Genomic DNA, 27,243 nt, shown 5'->3' with positions numbered 1-27,243 from the left:
ATCATCTACCTCTGACTTTCATTTCCAGAAACATAGTAATATTATATATTACATAATTAAATACCCTCAGATACATTTCCGGTACTAAAGTACCTAAAGTGATGGACTGAACAAAACAAAACCAAAAACAAAATTGAAAAATCCAACTGTCTAAATGCAGAGCTGAGCTGGCAAGATAATGATGGAAATATTCAAAAGCAAAATAAAAACAATAACACATTGCCAAAGCTCACTGTTGCCCTGGAGGTACTGTGCTGTTTCCCTGGGGTCTAGAATTTTTTTAATTTCATTGGACTTAGCATTACTAAAACAAGGCTATTTTAAACTAAATTACCTGCATGGAGAACTGTTCTGATCTTTCACCTCGATGTGTCTCTATATGCATTTCCTTTTAATTATTCAGGCTGAGATTAGTTCTTTTCTGTCAGTTTATCAAATGTAGAATAGACTTAGCCCTTTTCTTGTCAATAAAAATTACCAAACCCTGGTGAGCATAAGTCACCATAATTCCAAAACCCAGTACCGTCAAGGTGATTCCGACTCACAGCGACCTATAGGACAGAGTAGAACCGCCCCATAGAGTTTCCAAGGAGCGCCTGGCGGATTCGAACTGTCGATCCTTTGGTTAGCAGCTGTAGCACTTAACCGCTACACCACCAGTGTTCAGCAGAAGCAAAAACAAACCAGAGAATCAGACCCACAAAGACTACAGATTCTGCTGTCTTTAGATTCACAATAGAAAATGAACATATTTAATATGTTTTTAAAAATAAAATAGAACATTTAAAGTGTGAACAAAGAGAAAGACACTATTTAAAATATCTAGGCAGATGTAAAATATATATATACATAACTTCTAGAACTGAATAATATACCAATAAAAATTAGAAATACACACTCAAATTTGACTACAGCAAATTTGATGCAGTTGAAGAGAAATTAATGAACTGCTGGACAGAATTGAAGAAATTACCTAGATTGCAAGGTAGGGAAGAAAAGACATAGAAATTAAGATAGAAAAACCAAGGAACTTGGAAGATAGAGGAAGGAGGTCTAACATATACTTAGAATATATGAAGAAGAGATAAAGGAGAATCGGGAAGAAGCCCTATTTAACTCTTTGGTGACCCAAATATTTTCTGCTTTGACTTTTTTGTTAATACCATGTGTTTTCATTAACAGAAGCATTCTGAATCATTGAGTGTGTCTGGATTTTTGGTAGGCAGTATAAATTTTTTCTCTTGCTCCCTCCCACAAGCTTACCCCACTGGGGTCTACAGGTACATATGGTACATTGCAAAATTTCCATTTTTCCTACCAAAAAATTCAGACACCTCATACAATACACTGTAAAAACAGTCATTTGCAGCACACAACAATCTCTTCAGTTTCAAGCAGTGATAAAGGCCCCTGCCTTGTGGCTACATGCACTCTCAATGGTATAGCAGCTCAGCAATAAACTGCAGGGACTGAAAAAGTTCATAGTCCCTATACATACCACTAAGCATGAATAAAAAGCATGAAAGGGTTAACTAAATATTGTCTGAGTATTTTCTAGAATCGGTGACAAACTCAAATTCCCAGCATCAGAAGTCCCAAAGAATCCTAATCCAAATAAAGAGAAACAGTCATACACCTTACAAAAAAAGTGTTGAACAACCAATACAATGAGATCTTTAAAAAGCACCCAGAGAGAAAAGGAGACACACCTATGAGAAATAACAATTAAAATGATGACTGAGTTCTCAATAGCAACAGGGAACACAGAAAGCAGTAAGTAAAATCTGTAAATTGCTAAGGAAAAAAAAAAAAAAAAAAAAACCTAGTAATTGGACACCCAGAAAAACTCTCAAGAATAATGGTAAAATAAGGGCATTACTAAAGAAACCAAAGTTGAAAATTTTTACCACCAACAGAATCTGTCTAATAAAATCTGTAAAGGCTAGAATCTATGAAGTAGGAAAATGAACGTAGAAGGAAGGTCTAAGGTCTAAGAAAGAATGGGAACAAAGAAAATGGTAAAGAAAAAGTGCAACAGGAATTCATTGGAAGTATGACTGGGGAATTATTAACATCAGCAGGATCTGAAGTCATATAAAAGGATAAGGCCACTCAGGAAGAGGTCACAGAAGGTGAAGAGTGATAGGCTGATGTTGGGACCTTAAGAGCTTCAATATTTATGAGATAAGCAGAGGAAAAAGAACTACCTTCCCTAAAGGAAACTTAGAAGTAGCTCAAGCAGTAAGAAATGAACAACGAGAGAACAGTCTCTTGGAAATGAGGGAAGTTATTTTAGTGTTGATAAACCTTGGCCAGACCAGACTGCTGACACTGGTGCAGAATTACTGGGCGATATAATCCCAAATCACTCGCTTCACTGATGCAGTAGAGTCAGTTGGTCTCCATAACACCAAGGTGAGTACCCATTAACATAGTATTCTACCACCATCCAACCCAGCCTTACCTAAATAACTGGCAACCCTTGACATCACCTGCCAATTAACAACACTCAGAAACTTCACTTTCCTATATGGTAGGAAAGTCTTCTGGCTCTAAAAGATCCTCCATTTCTCCTCCCCAGATCATTATCTCTCAGGACTTAACCTTTCAGATGGAAGAGACTTCCTGCTTGGAGATAAAATATTTCCACTCTTTGGTCTCCAAATGTTTCTCTTTCTTTAACTGTGTATTAAAAAGAAACGAAATACCACCAGAGGTGAATTCAGGATTTGTGGGTTCTGAAGCTTATGTTATTTTGGGGATCCTCTTTAAGGAAAAAGCAGAAAATATTTTAAAGAAAAATTAGTCACAGGGTTTTGAAAGGAGTCAGTGAAGGTCAGGAATCTTATGATTTATTAATGTTCTGGAAAATACACAGCTAGACAGCAATATCAAACAGTAAAGTATAATAAGGACTGGAAATAAATAAGGCCGTGAGAGATGGCGCTGTCCATCACAACGGGCCCAGATGAAGATTTGGGAGCAAAGGTAAAGATTCAGAAAGTCACTGCAGGAGGAAAAAGTCAAGAATCTTCTAATGTTCTGTTAATCTTTCTAAGAGTGACAGGAACACCCAAGATTCACAATGTTTATCATATGAAAAATGCAGTAACAGCAAGAGTATTAAGAAAAAATATTATGTGCTCACTTATTTATTAAATTCCCGGTACACTGTGTTAAGCCTTTTGCATGTATTAATTTACATAACCCTTACATAAGCCCTATTAAGGTAATATTAAAATTATACCCATTTTACAGATGAGGAAACTGAAATTTAATGGTCAAAAACTTGCCCAAGTTGCACAGCTTCTGGTGGAAGACCTGGGATTTGGACTGTAACTCCAAAATTTAGACTAAAAGGAGAAATTCCTGGTTAGAATTAGTGGCACATTTGAACCTCTAGAAAAGGTGTGAAGACCTTTTTTTTTAAATCTCCTTTCATGTTCTTATGGAGGATAACTCGTATAAAGGTCAAGTCCAACAGCCATATTGTGAAAAAGAGTTAAAAAAAAAAAATCTTGCATTCTTGGACTCTCTTCTTTTTGGATGGATTTTCTAGAACATCCAGGCAGGAACCAAGAGCTACAGTAAAACATTTGGGACAGGAAGTATGAGACAAGACACTGATGATACTAGATTCCTGTCTCGTCAAAAATGAATCTTCCTGGCTAACATGTGGACTAGCTCAGCTCGTCATATCAAACGATTCCACGTTGAGATTTGAGGCAAAAATGTCTGAAAAAATAAATAGTGCACATTTGACCAAAGTTATTTTGGGGGGATTCTGGATATTAGGGATTCATAAATTTGATATTCTAGCATCTCCGTTTTCCTCTTTTAAAAGATGGCTGGCTGATCCAATTTGGTTAATTTAAAGGGTAAAGCATTTGGGCAATCTCTAGAGCATTTGGGAAAATAAACATTACCACTTTATGTTGCTATATTTACCTCTTAAAAGACAGTACCCTTCAAAATACTTTAGTCAAAAGACTTGACAAAATTATATAAATGCATATAATTGTAAAATGCCACATTTTGTTTTTGGAGAAAACAAGACCAACAAGTGCTTACCTTGTCTAATCTTAAGCAGCAAAATGGCACTTTTTCATGAAGGAGATGACAAAATGTGGGTGAACTTCCTATATATGGAGAGTAAGGGGGGTAGCCTTTAGCATACCTGTAAAACAATATGAAATGTTACCTGTGGGTTAGGCATGCACAGGTAGAAGTTTAAGTTATGGTCACATTTCTCTATTTTGATATTAGATGCAAATAATTCTTTATGTTGCCATTACATTTTGATAAAGAAACAGTTTAGTTCAGCGGTAGGCAAATTACTCTCTGTGGGCCAATCACGTTTTTTGCGAGTTAAGAATTATTGTTAAATTTGTTATACGGTTCAAAAAAAGAATAATAATATTTCATATCATATGAAATTAAAATTTCAGTACCCATAAAGAAAGTTTTATTGGAACACAGCTGTAGTCATTCATCTTCATGTCATCTGTGCCTGCTTTCGTGCTACATCAGAGTTCAGTAGTTGCAGGAAAGACCATACGGTCCTCAAAACTTAAAAATTTTACTCTCTAGTCCTTCCTAGAAAAAAATTGTCATCTCCTGGTTCAGAAGATTTGGATATATTTTTGGAAATAGTAATATTAGTTTTCATAAAACTCTTTTAAAGCAAAACACACTTTTATTCTTCACTCTATCAATATTCTTAGCCATAGATGCATGACAGAAAGGCAACAAACGACTGAATTAATTATTCAGTTAAGTCTCCACCAAATACAGTTTTTTTCTGTTTGTTTTTCTTGCTGGAATCACACTTAAAATATTATCAAAGACATTCAGTTTTTTTGCTGACTTTCTGTAGTCACCTGCACATTTCGCTATACTAATTTTCAAAATGGAACTATCAAAGAATGGCAGCATAAATGAAAACTAGGAAATAAAAAAATCAGTAGAGGCATAAATCCTTTCTCCAATATGGAAGCTCTTGAATTTAATAAAAATTCACTTACTAAACTAAGCAATTCCCAGAGCTACTTGAAACTAGATTTCAGACATCACGGCTGGCAGGGTAAAATAGAATACATCTTGCAAATTTACAAGATGAAAACACCCACTATTACTTCAACATCTCTTTCAAATTTTCTAGAAATAAAAAATTCTGTCAATTTTTTATTCAATCACACCCCACAACACTCTTTCCTAGAAAGATACTGGCTACTAGAACTTCTTCTTGTTCCCATCCTGGATTCCACATATATATCTGAGTACTCAAACCATTATGAATCTAATAATTCTATCCAAAAATCTGTTGCCTTTGAGTCAATTCCAACTCACAGCGACCCTACAGGATGGAGTAGAAATACCCCACAGAGTTTCCTGGGAGCAGCTGGTGGATTTGAACTGCCAGCCTTTTGGTTAACAGCCGAGCTTTTAATCACTGCACCACCAGGGCTCCAATAATCCTAGCACAGATGAAAAATATTATCTTGGAGAGTGGATTGTGTTCTGTAGGAACATCAAACATTTTTGTAATACATGGGGAAAATGTGTAGGATTTAAAAAAATAATCTTTCCAAGTTCCAATGATATTTTAGTTCACATTAGCTCAACTCAACATCAATTGATCATTTAATATATGAAAACATTGGGAGAAATGTTAGGATATGATATTATTGTTGTCATTACTACTAGTACCTCCACCACCCATTGCCCTTGAGTTAATTCCTACTCATAGCAACCCTATAGGACAGAGCAGAATTGCCCCATAGGGTTTCCAAGGAGCACCTGATAGATTCGAACTGTCGACCTTTTGGTTAGCAGCCATAGCTCTTAATCACTGTACCACCAGGGCTCCTAGCAGTAACTAACACTTAATGCTTACTCTGCATAAAGCAAGACCATTATATTAATTAATCTTCATATTAACACTCAAAAAAAAAAAAAAAACCATTGCCATCGAGTCAATTCTGACTCACAGCAAGACCATTATATTAATTAATCTTCATATTAACACTCAAAAAAAAAAAAAAAAACCATTGCCATCGAGTCAATTCTGACTCACAGCAACCCTACACTATGCGGTAGTAATTATACCCAGTTTACTGATAAAGAAATTGTGGGCCAGATAATTTGATCAAAGCTACTTGCTCACCATCAGTATATAGTGGAGCTGGTCTGTGAAATAAAGTCTTTCAGATTCCACAGTCAGGGTTGTTGATCACTGTTGTTTCCTCTACAAAGGGCAATACGGGATGTGGAATATGACATATAAACAAACTCTAGTGTAGGCTAAAATGTGATTAATACTATACAGGTTGGTACTATGTTGCTATGGAAGCTTAGAAAAAGGGAGATGATATTTCATTTATTCATACATTCAAAACACTGTTGACGTATACTATAGGAAAAGACTCTGCTAAAAACTGAGATAAAAAATAGGCAAGGACAATTTTACGGAGGAGGGTGTATTTACATGTCATTAAACTGAATGTCAACATAGAGGTGGAAGAAAATAAATGTGGCAGGCACAATTTAATTTAAAAAAAGATAGAATTATGAAAATGTAGCTCAGGTCCTGGGAAAATTGGTATGCATCTTTTTTGTAAAGATAAAGAATAATTTAGAGAAAAATGAGGTTGGAAATAAATGTTGATGGCCAGAAATTCAAGGGCTTTGATTGTTTTATATAGTCAAGGCTGACACAAGCTAATCAGAAAGGTGTTTTGGTAAAAGTTATGTAGGAATGATTCTAGAATTTCAGGAAATGAGGACATTAGTTCCCCATGGCAGGCACAAAACCCAATAAATCTTACACCGAAGAATATCTAAACGTACTCTAAATTTGAGGATATTTCTTCATCTGGTGTAGTTTCATCTTCCGACTGATCGCTCAGAAGATCACATGTTTGAATTGATGATGTATCTGCAACCTCTAAAACAGGAGCAATGCTAGGTCTTCTCATCTCTTTGCCTCCCTCTGAAGGAAGAGACAAGGTAGGGCCACTTGCTGATCTACAGCTTGTATCTTGCAAGTCTATAGCCACAGTGCCTAAAACAAAGAAACACGAAAGTCTATCAAAGCATTTGCCATCCATATGACATATTTACCATTTTGCAATCAAATTAAAATAAAATGCAATCAATATAACTAAGAAGTATATTTTACATATACTTTAGTTCCAAAGGTTAATCATTTCTTTTCCCTAGATAAGAAATTCTATATTTGTAGGAGGGAAACCCTGGTGGCAGAGTGGTTAAGTGCTATGGCTGCTAACCAAAGGGTCAGCAGTTCGAATCCGCCAGGCACTCCTTAGAAACTCTATGGGGCAGTTCTACTCTGTCCTATAGGGTTGCTATGAGTCGGAATCGACTCGACGGCACTGAGTTTTATATTTGTAGGAAACTATATTTTTTCAGTCTAGCTCTGTAGCACAAAACATAAGATCTGTGAAATCCTAAAGTATTTAAAAAATTAATGTGACAAAGTATACATTATTTACATTTCTTTAAAAATTTAATTTTTGTTGTTGTTGGCCATTTCTATTTTGTGAATTTCTCATTATATCCTTTCCCACCTGTTATGGATTGAATTATGTCCCCTCAAAAATGTGTGTATCAACTTTGCTGGGTCATTATTTCCGGTATTGTGTGGTTGTCCTCCATTTTGTGGTTGTAATTTTATGTCAAAGAGGATCAGGATGGGATTGTAACACCACCCTTACCCAGGTCACATTCCTGATCCAATGTACAGGGATTTTCCCTGGGGTATGGCCTGCACCACCTTTTGTCTCTCAAGAGATAAAAAGGAAAGGGAAGCAAGCAGAGAGTTGGGAACCTCATACCACCAAGAAAGCAGCCCTGGGAGCAAAGCATGTCCTTTGGACCTGAGGTTCCTGCGCTGAGATGCTCCCAGACCAAGGGAAGACTGATGACAAGGACCTTCCTCCAGAGCCAACAGAGAGAAGGAGTCTTCCCCTGGAGCTGGTGCCCTGAATTTGGACTTCTAGCCTACTGGACTGTGAGAGAATAAACTTCTCTTTGTTAAAGCTGGAAACCCTGGTGGCGTAGTGGCTAAGCGCTACTGCTGCTAACCAAAGGATCGGCAGTCGAATCCACCAGGCACTCCTTGGAAACTCTATGGGGCAGTTCTACCCTGTCCTATAGGGTCGCTGTGGTCGGAATCAACCCGACAGCACTGGGTTTGGTTGGTTTTTGGTTTTGTTAAAGCCATCTACTTGTGGTATTTCTCTTACAGAAGCACTGGATGACTAGGACACCACCTTTTCTATTATCTTTTTTTATTGATTTGTAACCACTTTTTATATTAGGGAAATTCATATTTTACATTTATTCACTCATTCAACAAATAATTATTGAGTACCTTTTTTTTTTTTTTTAACTATGTGGCAAGCACTGTTCTAGACTTGGGATATGCAAAGAACAAGACCGACGAGGTTTCTACACATACAAATTTTATCTTTAAAATAACTAAGTCCAAAAATGGAAACCTTGGTGGCGTAGTGGATAAGAGCTACAGCTGTTAACCAAAAGATCAGCAGTCTGAATCCACCAGGCGCTCCTTGGAAACTCTATGGGGTAGTCCAACTCTGTCCTAGAGGGTTGCTATCAGTTGGAATTGACTCAATGGCAATGGGTACGATGGGTATATAAGTAGACAAATGAATGAAATCATTTTAGATAATGATAAATAACATACAGAAAATAAAACAGAATGTTGTGCTAGAGGACAGTGGTGTTGAGGGGTAGGAAGAGAAACAAACTACATTAGGTAGGCAAAAAAGGCCAAATCTGAAGTTATGACATTTGCTTTTCAATCTGAAAGACAATAAGGAGCACACACACCAAGCAAACAGCAGTTTAGAGCTAACATTTTAAGGTTATTTAATACGTAGGTGTCCCTAGGTGGCACAAATGGTTAAGCACTCAACTACTAACCAAAAGGTTGGAGGTTCGAACACATCCAGAGGTGACTTGGAAGAAAGGCCTGATGATCTGCTTCCAAAGATCGCAGCCTTAAAAACCCTGTGGAACACGGTTCTACTCTAACACCCGTGGGCTCACTATGAGTCAGAATCAACTCAGTGGCAACTGGTTTTGGTTAAAAGTCACAATCCTTACATTGAGCTCCAAAGCCCTACATGGTCTTGCCCCTTTTTACCTCTTTGACCTCATCCCCTCCTACAGCGTTCCTCATTGTGTTTGAGCACAGGGGCCTCCACTGTTCCAGGAGCATGCCAGTCAGGCTCACGTCTAGGGCTCTTGTACTAGCTGCTATTTCCTATTGGAATACTCTTCTCCAGAATTCCACTGGGCTAAATCCCTCATTTTCTTCAAGTATTTGCTCAAATATCACATTTTCAATGAGGTCTACCAAATACCTCTTTTAAAATCTAATCTTCCCAAAATTCATAATCCCCTTTACTAGCTCTGTTTTGAACCCTCCCCCATATTACTCACCATTTTCTAACATATTAAATAATTTACTTATTTATTTTACATACTTTTTATTGCCTGTCTTCCCCCTGAAAAAACATAAGCTCTGTGAAGGGAGGGATCTTTGTCTGTTTATCCACAAACACTAGTAAGAGTTTCTAGAGGCATGGGAAGAAGACTGGGGGTTGATCCTGCAGTTCAGAAGAAGGAAAACAAAGGTACATGCCATGAAAGTGACAGCGGCCATGGAGAGCCGTGAACGGCTCTAGGGGGTATTTAGAGGGCACCATGGAGAGCCGTGAACGGCTCTAGGGGGTATTTAGAGGGCACCATGGAGAGCAGTGAACGGCTCTAGGCGGTATTTAGAGGGCACCATGGAGAGCCGTGAACGGCTCTAGGGGGTATTTAGAGGGCACCATGGAGAGCCGTGAACGGCTCTAGGGGGTATTTAGAGGGCACCATGGAGAGCAGTGAACGGCTCTAGGGGGTATTTAGAGGGCACCATGGAGAGCCGTGAACGGCTCTAGGGGGTATTTAGAGGGCACCATGGAGAGCAGTGAACGGCTCTAGGGGGTATTTAGAGGGCAGATTCAATAGAATTTGGGGAATTATGAGGTATGAGAGGAGAGGGATGGTGAAAAGTCTGGGCTGTGACTTTACAAATAGAAGGATAATGATGCCAACTGTTTTTGGCTAACAAATGGAGGAGGAAATGATTTTCAATGAGGGAAGGGAGATTAGTTCATTTGAATATACTGAGTCCGTTTTTCCTGTAAATACAATGAACAAATGGCAGTGACCAATAGGTAGTTGGATATATTGTTGTGAAGAGAAAATTAAATTAACAAATTAGGAAAGGGGCTCATTAGTTTATATAGGGCAATAGAATCATGAGAGCCAATTCAGGAAGAATGAATGCATGTGATGCAGACAAAAGACTATAGCGTGTTTCAAGAAGAACATGATTAATATTTCCATATGCTGTGGAGATGTCCACTGGATTTAGTAACAGACAGGACAGTGGTGACCTCAGCAAGAGGAGCTTAAGCTACACAGCTGCAGATGTCAGAATGAACTCAGTAGAGACATGGGTGGGAAAATAAGAATTAAAGACTGCACCTAAAGACAACTCTTAGGAAGAATTTGTCTTGAAGATGGCATGACATGAGGTTCACAAGTGTGTAGTATGTGTGTGTTCGTGTGTTCATGTGTGTGTGCTGGTACACAGATAGAGAAAATGAAGAGAGAGAAAGAGAGACTTAAGCATGTTACCGATAGGAATCGGCCGGTGATTAAAAGCAAAAACAAAACTGAACTTGTATAATAAGGATGAATTAAAATAGTATAGTCACTGAGAAAAATAAAAGACAACTGAGAGTATAAGTAGAAGTTAAGAAGGACACATGTTCCTTCGTGACAAAGAAGAAGCAAAAGAATTACTGAATGGCTGCAGCTTTGTAGGTGGTTTAGTGGCAAAATTTTAAGGAAATCCTTTCTCATCTTGGTCTATTTCTTTTTTCTTTTCTGTGTAATAGAAGTCAAGTTCAATGTTGCAAGGGAGATGGGTGATGGAAGGAGAGTTTTCAGAAGGGTATAAAATATCTGAAAGATCCTTTTTTGATAATGGGATAGAGAACTGACAAGAGAAATGTATAAATGGTGAGTACTTACAGTCAGAAATATAAAATAGTTATTGGTTGCATGTCTTTAATAAATGAATTAATTAGTGACTTAACAACTTAGAAATAAAGTCCTGTAAACCTAGTTCAAGGAGACCTGGGGGCACAGTGGTTAAAGCTTTCAACTGCTAACTAAAAGGTCAGCAGTTCAAACCCACCAGCCATTCTCTGGAAGAAAAATGTGGCAATCTGCTTCCATAAAGATTTACAGCCTTGGAGACCCTATGGGGCAGCTCTACTCTGTCCTACAGGTTCACTATGAGTTGTAATTGACTCCATGGCAGTGGGTTTGGTTTTTTTGGTTTAAACCTAATTATATGTAATTTGTAATATATAGGAACCCCGGTGGCCTAGCAGTTAAGTGCTCAGGCTGCTAACCAAAAGGTCAGCAGTTTCAATCCGCAGGCGCTCCTTGGAAACTCTATGGGGCACTTCTACCCTGTCCTATAGGGTTCCTGTGAGTCGGAATTGACTCAATGGCAACAGGTTTTGTAATAAACACCAGCATATTTTAATTTTACTTAAAAATTTTTAGTAAGAATTATATTTATCATTATTATTTTACAAAGAAACTAATGGTATTTACAAACTTGTTTATACTTACCCATGCTGGCAATTATACTATGTACAGGTAATCTGGAAGGTCCATGATAAAATGTCCTTGATACATTGCTTTTTCTCTGCTGGTCTTGGTTCTTAAATGCCGAATTTTCTTCTTTGGTAATATTAATATAAAAGCATATATCTGTAGCATTCATAATGTATCGAGGACCTGGATTCAGCAAAATGTTTTTATTATCCTCTCTCCTAACACCAATCAAACAGACGCCAAACCTTAATTAAAAAAAAAAAAGTTTAAGAATTGTAATTCAGCAAAAGTCTTAGTCTTTTCTTTTTTCAAATTACGTATTAAAATTAGTAAGACATTGTAAGATAGAAGAAAAATTAAAACCCCAAGTCAGAGAATTTTAAAATTTGAAAGAATCTTAAAATTTCAAGACTCTCATTTTTATAGGAAAAGAAACTATGGCTTTTTAGCGGGTCTTAAAGTCAATTTAGTTGATTATGTCCAATATTTTTTAAAAAATGAAATACAACTGAAACTATCACCATATGTCATACGGGAACAATATTGTTTCACTATTTATTTGTTTAATTTTTGGCATACCTGGTTTAATATGAAATCTTACTTTGGTAAAAAAATAATTATTTTATATATTTTATATATATACACACACACATGCACACGCACACACACATACACACCACCATCCTAAATGAAAGAAGCTTAAACCTAAATCTTATTCAGGGCACCTGAATTTAAGTACTTATTTTTAACATTTTTGGTTTACTCTGATTTTTAGAAAAAAAAAAAAAAAATAGTCCTTAATAAGTGTGTGGCTTAATTAGGAGAAATAACAACTTTAAATATAACATATGTTACTTATGCTACTTAAAACTTTCTTATATATCGCTTTGGGCAATGTCCAAAATACAAATTGTCCTAATTATTTTTATTTCAATATTTCTTATATTGTTACAATATAAATGAACTTCAACAATATTTTCAAATAAAGACAGTATACATATGAAGAATCATATTAAAATTAAAGTTGCATATATATATTGTTGACTAGATATATTCTAAATACCAAAAGAATATGTTATAATATATTGATATATTTGTAATACTGATATTATTTTCATGACAGACATAATTTTTAACTTTTTAAAGTTAATATTTCTTTCTTTTAACAAAAGGAAAAATAATGACCTATGTTTGAATTCGAAGGCACTATCAATTTTTACTGGAGCCGTAGTGACACAGTAGTTAAGCACTTCGCTGCTAACTGAAAGGTCAGGGGTTTGTACCACCAACCACTCACAGGAGAAAGATGTGGCAGTCTGCTTTCATAAAGACTACCGCCTTGGAAACCCTATGGGAGGCCTATAGGGTAGCTACGACTTAGAATCAACTCGATGGCAACAGATTTTGTGTGTGTGTGGTTTATCATTTATTTTTAACTTATTTCTTTAGGCAAAGCAAGCTACCATCAGAATTTTTTTTAATGCAAACTTTAAAAAACAGTATTACTTTGTTAAAACTTTTGATCAATACTTTAACATTCAGAAGATTAATTTTCTTAGATTTGTGAATAGTGAAAAACTGATAGTGAAAAGGTTTATATAGTATATTCTTACTAAATTATAATTTATACCTGATAGTCTTAATTTGTTGTAGAGACAATAACAAAGGTCATATCTCAAATATTTCAATAATTATGTAAAGAAATCCCAGAATACTAGCAATTCACGAGCACCAGAATGGGTTACAGTTATAAAAATTTGGTTTAATTACATTTTAATATCACTCTGAAAGCAGAAACATACTTTTTGTGTGCATGAAAAGAGGCATATGTAAAACTCTTCCCTTCATATTCAGCAAAAAATGTGCTTTCTTCCAGAACAATGTGGTACACTTCATTCCCAGAGCATCTCCCATACATCTTCTGCCACTGTTCTGGTGATTGTTGGCCCTCCCTGCAACAAAAACACACACACATACACGCACACAAATAAAGATAAAAACACAGTGAATGTGGTTAAAAATGGTTACTATATATAATCTAGAGTTTTCCAAATATAAGAATCAGCCAACTAAGTCTAAAGAAGTATCTACATGGCACTGCAGATGATAGAAATACTAGCAAAGAGTTGGCAAAAAAAAGAAATTGAAATTAATATTATATATGTATAATGTTATATTAGTTTCAAAAACTCTGCAAGTATTATCAACCACTCTTCTGTCACTTTGTCCTAAGGTGGTAGCTTCCATGTTGCTGTGATGCTGAAAGCTATGCCACCGATATTTCATATACAAGCAGGGTCACCCATGGTGGACAAGTTTCAGCAGAGCTTCCAGACTAAGACAGACTAGGAAGAAGAACCTAGCAATCGACTTCTAAAAAAAAAAAAAAATGGATAGTGAAAACCTTATGAAATGCAGGGGAACACTGTTCGATACGTGCTGTAAAATGAGTCACTCAGGTCGGAAGGCTTGCAAAATACTACTGAGGAAGAGCTGCCTCTTCAAGGGAGAGTCAATCTTAATGACGTGGATGGAGTAAAGCTTTTTGGACCTTCATTCGCTGATATGGCACAACTCAAACTGAGAAGCAGCAGCTGCAAACATGAATGAGAAATCACAATGTGGAATGTACAAAGTATGAATCCAGGTAAATTGGAAGTCATCAAAAATGGAACAGAATTCATAAAAATAGATATCCCAGGCATTAGTGAGCTGAAATGGGCTGGTATTGGCCATTCTGAATCAGACAAGCACATGGTTGACTATGCCAGAAAAGACAAATTGAAGAGAAATGATGTTGCATTCATTGTCAAAGAACATTTCAATATCTATCCTGAAGTACAAGCTGTCAGTGATAGGATAATATCCATACACTTACATGAAGACCACTTAATACTACTCTTACTCAAATTTACACATGAACCACTAAGGCCAAAGATGAAGAAACTGAAGATTTTTACCAACTTCTGCAGTTTGAAAGTGATGAAACCTTCAGTCAAGATGCATTAATAATTACCAGTGATTGGAATGCAATAGTTGGAAACTAAGAAGAAGGATCTGTAGTTGGAAAATATGACCTTGGTGATAGAAACAACACCAGAGATCCCGCAATAGAATTTTGCAAGACTTTGGTTTTTGGGTAACGACTTACAGCAAATACATTTTCTCAAAAACATAAATGACGATGATACAGGTGGATCTCGAGGGATGGAATATACAGAAATCAAATCGACTAAATCTTGTGAAAGAGATGATGGGAAGTGCAATATCATCAGTGAGAACAAGGCCAGGGGCCGACTGCATAAATGGCCATCGGTTGCTCCTATGCAAGTTCAAGCTGAAGCTGAAGAAAATTAAAACAAGTCCACGAGAGACAAAGTACGACTTTGAGTATGTCGCACCCAAATTTAGATACCATCTCAAGAATGGATTTGAATTATTGAAACTAATTACTTAAGACCAGACAAGTTGTGGGAGGACATTAAGGACATCACACATGTGGAAAGTAAAAGGTCATTAAAAAGAAAGGAAAGAAAAGACCAAAATGGATATCAGAAGAGAATTTGAAACTTGCTCTTGAATGTCCAGTAGCTAAAGCGAATGGAAGAAATGATAAAGTAAAAGAGCTGAACAGAATATTTCAAAGGGCTGCTCCAGAAGACAAAGTAACATATTTTAATGAAATGTGCAAAGGCCTGGAATAAGAAAACCAAAAGGGAAGAACACACTCAGCACTTCTCAAGCTGAAAGAACTGAAGGAAAAATTCGAGCCTCAAGTTGCAAATGTGAAGGATTTTATGGGGAAAATATTGAATGACACACACACATACAAAAGGTGGAAGGAATACGCTGAGTCACGGTATCAAAAATAACTGGTTGATATTCAACCATTTCAGGAGGTAGCATATGACCAAGAATCAATGATACTAAAAGAAAAAGTCCAAGCTGTATTAAAGGGAATGATGAAAACAAGGGCCCAGGAACCGACTGAATGCCAAATGAGACATTTCAACAGACGGATGCAGTGCTGGAGGTGCTTGCTCATCTAGGTAAAGAAATTTGGAAGACAGCTTCCTGGCCAACCAACTGGAACAGATCCATTTCTGTGCCCATTCCAAAGAAATGTGAGCCAACAGAATGTGAAAATTATCGAACAATATTATTAATATCACAGGCATGTAAATTTTGCTGAAGATCATTCAAAAGCGGTTGCAGCAGTACATCAACAGGGAACTACAAGAAGTTCCAGCTGGATTCAGAAGAGGACATGGAACTAGGGATAGCATTGCTGATGTCAGATGGATCTTGGCTGAAAGCAGACAATACCAGAAAGATGTTTACCTGTGTTTTATTGACTACACAAAAGCATTTGACTAAGTGGGTCATAACAAATTACAGGTAACATTGTGAAGAATGGGAATTCCAGAACACTTAATTGTGCTCATGAGGAACCTGTACATAGGCCAAGAGGCAGTCATTCCCACAGAACAAGGGGATAGTGAGTGATTTAAAGTCAAGAAGGTGTGCTTCAGGGTTGTATCCTTTCACCATACTAATTTAATCTGCATGCTGAGCAAATAATCCGAGAAGCTGGACTATTTCAAGAAGAACATGCCATCAGGACTGGAGGAAGACTCATTAACAACCTGTGATATGCACAAGACACAACCTTGCTTGTTGAAAGTGAAGAGGACTTGAAGAACTTACTGATGAAGATCAAAGACTATAGCTTTCAGTATGGATTGAACCCCAACATAAACAAAACAAAAATCCTAACAACTGGACCAATAAGTAACATCATGATAAATGAGGAAAAGATTGAAGTTGTCAAGGATTTTATTTTACTTGGATCCACAATCAAAGCCCATGGAAGCAGCGGTCAAGAAATCAAATGACTCATTGCACTGGGCAGATCTGCTGCAAAAGACCTCTTTAAAGTGTTGAAAAGCAAAGATGTCTCTTTTAGGGCTAATATGCATCTGACCCAAGCCATGGTGTTTTCAGTCACCTTATATGCATGTGAAAGCTGGACAATGAATAAAGAAGATGGAAGAACAACTGATGCCTTTGAATTATAGTGTTGGTGAAGAATATTTAATAAACCATGAACTAGCAAATCGGTCTCAGAAGAAGTACAGCCAGAATGCTCCTTAGAAACAAGAATGGTGAGACTTTGTTTCGCATACTTTGGCCATGTTATCAGGAAGATTCAGTCTCTGGAGAATAACATAACCCACTGCCATCGAGTCAATTCTGACTCATAGCAACCTTATAGGACAGAGTAGAAGTGCCCCATAGAGTTTCCAAGGAGCGGCTGGTGGATTCAAACTGTGAACCTTTTGGTTAGCAGCTGAGCTCTTAACCACTGCGCCATCAGGGCTCTGGAGAAGAACATAATGCTTGGTAAAGTAGAAGTGACCCTGATCAAAAAAGAGGAAGACCATCAATGAAACAGATTGACACAGTGGCTGCAACAATGGGCTCAACCATAACAGAGATTGTGAGAACGGCCCAGGACCGGGCAGTGTTTCATTCTGTTGTACATGGGATCGCTATGAGTCGGAAACGACTCAATGACACCTAACAACAACAATTGCATCTAATACTGATGGGTATGTTCAGTTGCCACTCATAAACTTCTACAGTAAATAGTTATTGAGCTCCTGCTATGTGCCAGGAGGTTCTAGATTCAAGAGTTATGTCAATTAACAAAAAGAGCAAAAACATTTTCTCTCATGGAGCTTTTAGTTAGTGGGGGAAGGCTGACAATAAACAAAAGAAATAAGCAAATTATGTTGTGTGTTAGTGGTAAGTGTCGGGAAGAAAAATAAAGCAGGAAGGGAAATCGAGAGTTTTTTACGGAGTAGTTTTCAATTTCAATAAAGTGACTGAGGAGGGCCTTACTGAGAAGATGACATTTAAGCAAAAATCTTGTAGAAGGTGAGAAGGAAACGGTTAACTGGGAGAAGACAGCTCCAGGCAGCAGTACAGGTAATCCCCGTTTGTAGGTTCGCTTTACACCACTTCACTTTTATGAAAGACCTACGTAAGTACCAGTTTTAGCTAACCGAAAGAAATCCAAGAGGATTTTTGCTTTTACAAAAAAAAATGGTGCCAAGTGGGAATAGCATTCAGCATTTGTTTTGCAGTGAGCCATTAAAGGGGCAGTGCACGCCCACAGCTGTGAGAGTGGGGTCACCAAGCTCCTTTCCCAGGAACTACACTCAGTATCTGAGCATCAAGCCACCAGAGCTCTCAGCTGTGTCTGTGAGCATTTGTGTTTTATCCCGATTTATTTTGGTATGATTTGGTAGGTTCTTTCTGGGGCCTGGGAACACTCAAAAATTTCTCCCATTAAATTAATGGTAATTGTTTCTTCTTTTTACACCATTTTGGCTCAGGAAAGGTTTCAGAGGAATGCTATACTTCAGGATAAGTGGGGAAACCTGTAGCAGCAAGTACTTCCCTGAGGCAGAGAAATGCCTGGCTTAACTCAGGATAAGTAAGGAATCTAGTTTGAGTGGAGGTCTGGGAAAGGGCAAAAATGAGGCCAGAGAGGAATGAACATTAATTCTTGCTAGTCTGCAGACAGAACGGACATATAAGTAGAATTTTCTTATCTACACGAAAAATACTTGGGACCTTGAGATAGATAATAAAATACAACATTAAACCACCTCAGTCTACTCGGATAAGGCTTATCCATTCCTACTCTTGAATAGCAGAGCCTCTTATGTTATCAGATACGAAAACAGAAATCTGAATTCTAAGACTAAAAGTTGCAAATACAATATAAAAGGTAATAATTTGCCACCACTAGATGGAACTGGAAAGCTGCTGGCCGTTCACAGGATGAGAACTACTGTTGAAAATGTAGAGGATAGATAAATGCTATATAGTTTTCAAGCATTACCAAGAGTGAACAGAAACAATGAACACTATCTGAGAAAGGATCTATTATAAGGAGAAATGAAATAGTACTCAAAATTAAATTTGAAAGGCTGACTGTTTATGAAGGTGAGCAAAATTCACTGCACTTAATGTTGGTTTCTCCTTCATTAATCCCAGTCTGATTTTTTTGCAATGCACACTAAATTTAAAAAAAAAAAAAAAAATCAGGTAACCCTCAAGTTGATTCCGACTCACAGCTACACTATAAAAAAAAAAAAAATTTTTTTAATAGGACAGAGTAAATTGTCCCACAGGATTTCCAAGGAGTGGCTGGTACATTTGAACTGCTGAATTTTGGTTAGCACCCTTTTTTATGCAAACGTGCTAAATTCAAGCAGAAGCTAATTATTGAAAACAACAAAAACCAAATATCAAAAATTCTGAAAGACTTTTCATCTTTTTTTAATCTGTCAAGTGAAAAAATAAATTCATCTATCATGACTACACCGCATTTTCAGCTCTTTAACTCCTTTATTAAGAAAGTAATTTCTCACTGATTTTTAAACTGTTCTACTCCAGCAGTAATAAAAAATTATATCTAATTATACTTCTCTCTCTCAGAGCACAGCCTGCTTGCTTTCTGAATATCAAATGTTTAGCTTCTATTCATGTACTTCAAGCCCTGTAAACTTACATTATCTTGCTATACGGGTTCCTTTAATTTAGAACATCATATTGACTTTTCCAGGAGAGTTTTATTCCACAAGTATTCATGTTTAGAAAAATAGAAGTTCTGGAAGCTCTTATTGTTGTTACTCACTTTTAATCACTTTGGTATTTTTTTGTCATTTAAAAAAATTATAACTAGGAAGTTTCTTTGTTGCCTATCCATGTTGTCTTTTTCTTTATACTCAAGTTATGTAAACTAACTTTACTCTAGCTAAAAGACATCTTTACTACTCAAAATTAAATTTGAAAGGCTGACTGTATATGAAGGTAAGCAAAATTCACTGCCCTTATTGTTGGTTTCTCCTTCATTAAACCCAGTCTGATTTTTTTGCAATGCACACTAAATTAAAAAAAAAAAAAACAACAGGTAACCCTCAAGTCGATTCCGACTCACAGCAACAATATAGGACAGAGTAAACTGGGACATAATACATAACAAATCCATATTTAAGCAAAGTTTAAATTGTGTGCTGCTCTGTACTGTATATTGATCTTTCTGTTGATCAAAATGTATTTATGCTTGCATTTCCAAAATTTCTAATTATGAAATGTATCCACATGTGATTAATTTTTATGAATGAATGAATACCAAACCACATATTTTTTGACTCTTAATTCAGTGCTATTTTTTAGCATTTTACCTCCTTGAAAAGCTTAAATTTTGACCAGCCCCCCCAAAAATTCATGATTCCAAATCCTGAGCTTAATTAAAAGTTTTGAGGTCAATTTTAATAATTTATGTTATTTAACTTTGTTAATGTGTCATTTGTTGTTGTGTACTAGTGAGACTATTCTGGGAGAATATCCTCAGAAACCATATATCCTATAAGAATCTAGTAATTTACGTATATATAAAACTTAGGCAACTTGACAACAAAAAGGCAAATAACCCAATCCTAAAATGGGCAAAGGGCTTGAATAGACATTTCACCAAAGAGGACATTCAAATGGTCACCAAATACATGAAAAGATACTCAACATCATCAGCCATCAAAAAGATGCAAATCAAAACCACAGTGAGATACAATTTCACTCCCACTTTAGAATGGCTAAGGTTAAAAAATAAATAAGTAAATAAAGAACAAATGTTGGCAAGAACTTGGAACCCCTACCCATCGCTGTTGGTAGTGCAAAATGGTACAGCCATTTTGGAAAACATTGTGGCAGTTCCTAAAAAAACTAATAATTTCACTCCTTCATAAATATCACATTGCTTTTTAATTTTTTTTTTTAAATTATTCTTTTGCACCGTCCTGCAACTACAGGGAAAAAAAAAAAAAAGCTCTTGTAAATATGTGAGTCAGGGCAGATGTAAGACAATTGGGAGTGGTCAGGCTTGTGTGAGTTGGTTGTTTCATGTCCACTGAAAGTCATATTGAAAGAAAACGATTCAAAAGAAAAAATGTTATAGCATTCTGGTGGCAAAATTAAACCTATCTGCTAGCAGAATTTGGCCCACTGGTAACCTCAGAAGAACCCTGGTGGTGCAGTGGTTGTAGCGCCCAGCTGCTAACCAAAAGGTCAGCGATTCGAACCCACTGCTGCTCTCTGGGAGAAAGATGTGGCAGTCTGCTTCCATAAAGACTACTACCTTGGAAACCCTACGGGGCAGTTCTACTCTGTCTTATAGAGTCACTATCAGTCAGAATGGACTCGACGGCAATGGATTTGTTTTTTCTCTCTCTTTTTTTTTGGTAACTTCAGATCTACTTGTTATTTTTTAACTTTAAATAATATACTTGAGAAGAGTTAACACCACTACTACTAAAGGTATTTCAAAGCATAGAAAATGATGGAATACTACCTAACTTATTCAATGCAGCTAGCATATCCCTGATACCAAAACCAGGTAAAGACACCACAAAAAAAGAAAATTACAAACCTATATCCCTTATGAACATAGATGAAAACATCCTCAACAAAATTCTAGCCAAAAGAATTCAACAACATATCAAAGAAATAATCCACCATGACCAAGTGGGATTTATACCAGGTATGCAAGGTTGGTTCAATATTAGAAAAACCAGTAATGTAATCCACTATATAAATAAAACAAAAGCCACATGATCTTATCAATTGATGGAAAAAAGGCATTTGACAAAGTCCAATACCCATTCATAACAAAAACTCTCAGCAAAATAGGAATTGAATGAAAATTCCTCAACATAATAAAGGGCATTTATACAAAGCCAACAGCCAACATCATTCTAAATGGAGAGAGCCTGAAAGCATTTCCCTTGAGAACGGGAACCAGACAAGGATGCCCTTTATCACCGCTCTTATTCAACATTGTGCTAGAGGTCCGAACCAGAGCAATTAGGCTAGACAAAGAAATAAAGGGCATCCGATTGGCAAGGAAGAAGTAAAATTATCTCTATTTGCAGATAACATGATCTTATACACAGAAAGCCCTATGGAATCCTCCAGAAAACTACTGAAACTAATAGAAAAGTTCAGCAGAGTTTCAGGTTACAAGATAAACATACAAAAATCACTTGGATTCCTCTACATCAACAAAAAGAACATCGAAGAGGCAATCACCAAATCAATACCATTCACAGTAGCCCCCAAGAAGATAAAATACTTAGGAATAAATCTTACCAAAATATAAAAGACCTATACAAAGAAAACTACAAAGTACTACTGCAAGAAACTAAAAGGGACCTACATAAGTGGAAAAATATACCTTGCTCATGGATAGGAAAACTTAAAAAAACAAAAAAACTTAACATAGTAAAAATGTCTATTCTACCAAAAGCCATCTATATATACAATGCACTTCCAATCCAAATCCCAATGACATTTTTTAACGTGATGGAGAAACAAATCACCAACTTCATATGGAAGAGAAAGAAGACCTGGATAAGTAAAGAATTACTGAAAAAGAAGAAGAAAGTGGGAGGCCTCACTCTACCTCATTTTAGAACCTATTATACAGCCACAGTAGTCAAAACAGCCTGGTACTGGTACAACAACAGGCACATAGACCAATGGAACAGAATTGAGAACCCAGATATAAATCCATCTACATATGAGCAGCTGATATTTGACAAAGGCCCAGTGTCAGTTAATTGGGGAAAAGATAGTCTTTTTAACAAATGGTGCTGGCATAACTGGATATCCATTTCCAAAAAAATGAAACAGGACCCATACCTCACACCATGCACAAAAACTAACTCCAGGTGGAACAAATCCTAAACATAAAGACTAAAACGATAAAGATCATGGAAGAGAAAATAGGGACAACCTTAGGAGCCCTAATACAAGGCATAAACAGAATACAAAACATTACTAAAAATGACGAAGAGAAACCAGATAACTGGGAGCTCCTAAAAATCGAAAACACCTTTGCTCATCTTGGAAACCCTGGTGGCGTAGTGGTTAAGTGCTACGGCTGCTATCCAAAGGGTTGGCAGTTCGAATCCGCCAGGTGCTCCTTGGAAACTGTAAGGGGCAGTTCTACTCCGTCCTATAGGGTCGCTATGAATCGACTCGACAGCCCTGGGTTTGGCTGGTTTTTTTATGCTCATCTAAAGACTTCACCAAAAGAGTGAAAAGACCACCTACAGACTGGGAAAAAATTTTCCCAGCTATGACATCTCTGACCAGCACCTGATCTCTAAAATCTGTATGATTCTGTTAAAACTCAACCACAAAAAGACAAACAACCCAATTAAAAATTGGGCAAAGGATAAGAACATGCACTTCACTAAGAAGATATTCAGGCAGCTAACAGGTACATGAGAAAATGCGCTCGATCATTAGCCATGAGAGAAATGCAAATTAAAACTACGATGAGATTCCATGTCACTCCAACAAGGGTGGCATTAATCCAAAAAACACAAAATAATAAGTGTTGGAGAGGCTGTGGAGAGATTGGAACTCTTATACACTGCTGGTGGGAATGTAAAATGGTACAACCACTTTGGAAATCTATCTGGTGTTTCCTTAAAAAGTTAGAAATAGAACTACCATACAACCCAGAAATCCTACTCCTCGGAATATATCCTAGAGAAATAAGAACCTTTACACAAACAGATTTATACACACCCATGTTTACTGCAGCACTGTTTACAATAGCAAAAAGCTGGAAGCAACCAAGGTGTCCATCAACAGATGAATGGATAAATAAATTACGGTATATTCACACAATGGAATACTACACGTCGATAAAGAACAGTGATGAATCTGTGAAACATTTCATAACATGGAGGAACCTGGAAGGCATTACGCTGAGTGAAATCAGGCAGATGCAAAAGGACGAATATTGTATAAGACCACTATTATAAGATCTTGAGAAATAGTTTAAACTGAGAAGAACACATTCTTTTGTGGTTAAGAGAGGGGGGAGGGAGGGAGGGGGAGGGGTTATTTACTGATTAGATAGTAGATAAGAACTACTTTAGGTGAAGGGAAGGTCAGCTCAACTGGACTGGACCAAAAGCAAAGAAGTTTCCGGGATAAACTGAATTCTTTGAAGGTCAGTGGAGCAAGGGCAGGGGTTTGGGTACTATGGCATCAGGGGACATCTAAGTCAATTGGCAAAATAAATTCTATTAAGAAAACATTCTGCATCCCACTTTGAAGTGTGGTGTCTTGGGTCTTAAATGCTAACAAGCAGCCATCTAAGATGCATCGATTGGTCTCGATCCACCTGGATCAAAGGAGAATGAAGAACACCAAGCTCACAAGATAATTTTGAGTCCAAGAGACAGAAAGGGCCACATGAACTAGAGACTTACATCATCCTAAGACCAGAAGAACTAGATGGTGCCTGGCCACAACCGAGATGACTGCCCTGACAGGGAGCACAACAGACAACCCCTGAGGGAGCAGGAGAACAATGGGATGCAGACCCCAAATTCTCATAAAAAGACCAGACTTAATGGTCTGCCTGAGACTAGAAGAATCCTGGCGGTCATGGTCCCCAAACCTTCTGTTGGCGCAGGATAGGAACCATTCTTGAAGACAACTCATCAGACACGGAATGGACTGGACAATGGGAGAGAGATGCTGATGAGGAGTGAGCTACTTCTATGAGGTGGACACTTGAGACTGTGTTGGCATCTCCTCTCTGGAGGGGAGATGGGAGGGTAGAGAGGGTTAGAAACTGGCAAAACGGTCATGAAAGGAGAGACTGGAAGAAGGGAGCAGGCTGACGCATTAGGGGGAGAGTAAATTGGAGTTTGTGTAAGGTGTATATAAGTTTATATGTGAGAGACTGACTTGATTTGTAAACTTTCACCTAAAGCACAATAAAAATTATTTTAAAACAAATAATAATGTACTTGAAACTCTGTTCCATCAAGTACAGATGCAATCTTTCGACTCCCCATTTTGTAAACTGAGGATATTAGTTATTCTCTTACCTACCACATTTTCTCCCCACTTTTATTCCCCAAGTTTTATTTGCTGTATAGTTAATTTTACATTGTTGAAGTTGTAAATATTTGTATTTTGTGCACTAACTATAAACAAGTCATCTGGAGCAAAAGAGAAAGAAGGAAATCCAGGAATCAGAGAAAGAAATGGACTACAAGACTAATTGTCTCCCTGAACCACACTGCCTCCTCTACCTTGAAATCAGAAGGACTAGTGGTGCCTGGCTACCACTACTGAATGTTCTGAGTAGGGACACAGCAGATGGATCTTGACAGAAAGGAGAAAAATGTGGATCAGAACTTCAAATTCTTAAAGAATCCAGAGTTTCTAAACCAACTAAGACTGGAAGAATCTGCTAAACTATTGCCCTAATATACTCTTTAAGCCTTGAAGTGAAACTACTCCCTGAAATTACCTTTTAACTAAATAGCATGTTAGCTCAAAAATTAAAGAATGTCATCCTTGAGTACTGCATCCTTTTAAACAATTATCTATATGAGATCAAACTGACAACAGTTACTCTAAAGCATAGATGGGAAGTTTGGGGAGCTGTGAGACTAAGTTAGTGGGAGTGAACAATTAGAAACAATGAGAATGTTGACACAATGTAAAGACTGTAGCCAATGTCACTGAACATTATGTATACAAACTGTTGAGTGGACACATGTTTCGCTGTGTATAAATTCACCAATAATACAATAAAATGTTGAAAGAAACTGTAGAGAACAATGAGTGGTGATTCTGCTGTTGTGATTATTGCATTATGGTTAACTGCAGAATCAAGTGGAGTACTATACTTATATAACCCTTTAAGCAGTTTCCTGAGATACTCAAAAGTGAATGTTTGTATAACTTATTTTACTTACTGACAACTTACTGGGCAGTGTTATAGCACGTTTGACTTTGCTTTATCATAGATTTTTAATCTTAGAGTTGATGATTGTGTTTCATTGGGAGAGGAAAAAGATGCCCCCTTTGCCACAAGTCATCTTATATATTGATTTTACTGAATTCTCGCTCTCTTGTTGAGACTCAATACCTGACTTTTTAAATTTGGACCCATTGTTTCATATCTCTATCATAACTTCGTAGTGTGGTAGTAGAGGTTGTTCATGCAAGTTTAGTCTAGAAAGAGGCTAACATTCTTGCTTTCCCAATGGCTCTGAGGACTATCCATATTTCTTCATAATTATCTTTATGTTTGTTGCTGTTTATGTTGTTAGGTGCCATCCAGTTGGTTCCAACTCATAGCAACCCTTTCTACAACAGAATGGAACACTGCCATCATGCATCATCCTCACGACTGTTATGCCTGAGCCAATTGTTGCAGCCACTGATTCATCTCATTAAGGATCTTCCTCTTTCTTGCTGACCCTCTAGTTTACCAAACATGATGTCCTTCTCCAGGGATTGGACCCTCCTGACAACATGTCCACAATATGTGAGACGAAGTCTCACCATCTGTCTTTCCAAGGACTATACTCACTATATTTCTTCCAGGACAGATTTGTTCCTTCTTCTGGCAGTTCATGGTAAATTCAATATTTTTCACCAACAACATAATTCAAAGGCATCAATATTTCTTTGGTCTTCCTTATTCACTGCACAGCTTTTGCATGCATATAAGGCAATTGAAAACACCATGGCTTGAATCAGGTGCACCTTAGTATTCAAGGTGATATCTTTGCATTCTAACACTTTAAAGAGGTCTTTTGCAGCAGATTTGCCCAATGCAATGCTTCATTTGATTTCTTGACTGCTGCTTCCATGGGTGTTGATTGTGGATCCAAGTAAAATGAAATCTTTGACAGCTTCAAACTTTTCTCCATTTATCATTTTGTTGCTTACTGTTCCAGTTTTGTGAGAATTTTTGTTTTATGTTCAAATGTTATTCATATTAAAGGGTGCAGTCTTTGATCTTCATCAGTAAGTGCTTCCAGTCCTCTTCACTTTCAGTGAGGAAGCTTCTGTCATCTGCTTATCTCAGGTTGTTAATGAGTCTTCCTCCAATCTTGATGCCCCCTTCTTCTTCATATAGTCCAGCTTCTCGGATTATTTGCTTGGCATACAAATTAATTAAATATGGTGAAAGGATACAACACTGATGCACATCTTTCTTGACATTAAAGTAAGCAGTATCCCCTTGTTCTGTTTGAACAACTGCCTCTTGGTATAAGTACAGGTTCCCTCATGAGCACAATTAAGTGTTCTGGAATTCCCATTCTTTCACAATGTTATCCATAATTTGTTATACTCAACATAGTCAAATGCCTTTGCATAGTCAATAAAACACATGTAAACATCTTTCTGGTGTTCTCTGCCTTCAGCTGGGATCCATCTGATATCAGCAATGATATCCCTTGTTCCATGTCCTCTTCTGAATCTGGCTTAAACTTCTGGCAGTTTCCTGCTGATGTACTGCTGCAACTACTTTTGAACGATCTTCAGCAAAATTTTACTTGTGTGTGATATTAATGATATTGTTTGGTAATTTCTTCATTCTTT

The 27,243-nt window shown here is 37.0% G+C and overlaps 1 protein-coding gene across 2 annotated transcripts in view; it reads right to left on the bottom strand.

Annotated features, from left to right (window-relative positions):
- Positions 1–27,243, bottom strand: part of KCNT2 (potassium sodium-activated channel subfamily T member 2) — a 562,388-nt gene that overhangs the window by 152,189 nt on the left and 382,956 nt on the right. For both annotated transcript variants that reach the window (XM_023549164.2, XM_064276485.1), the window contains exons 15-18: positions 13,539–13,688; positions 11,752–11,981; positions 6,850–7,063; positions 4,072–4,177 (exon numbers count right to left, since the gene is read on the bottom strand). In XM_023549164.2, coding sequence (XP_023404932.1) covers positions 4,072–4,177; positions 6,850–7,063; positions 11,752–11,981; positions 13,539–13,688 — 700 coding nt within the window. The remainder of the gene's footprint in view (positions 1–4,071; positions 4,178–6,849; positions 7,064–11,751; positions 11,982–13,538; positions 13,689–27,243) is intronic.

The sequence above is a fragment of the Loxodonta africana genome, chromosome 25 (assembly GCF_030014295.1).
Source record: "Loxodonta africana isolate mLoxAfr1 chromosome 25, mLoxAfr1.hap2, whole genome shotgun sequence".
In the NCBI taxonomy this organism is placed as follows: domain Eukaryota; kingdom Metazoa; phylum Chordata; class Mammalia; order Proboscidea; family Elephantidae; genus Loxodonta; species Loxodonta africana.
The sequence above is the reverse complement of the archived record's forward strand: the minus strand, read 5'-3'. Positions and strand labels throughout refer to the sequence as shown.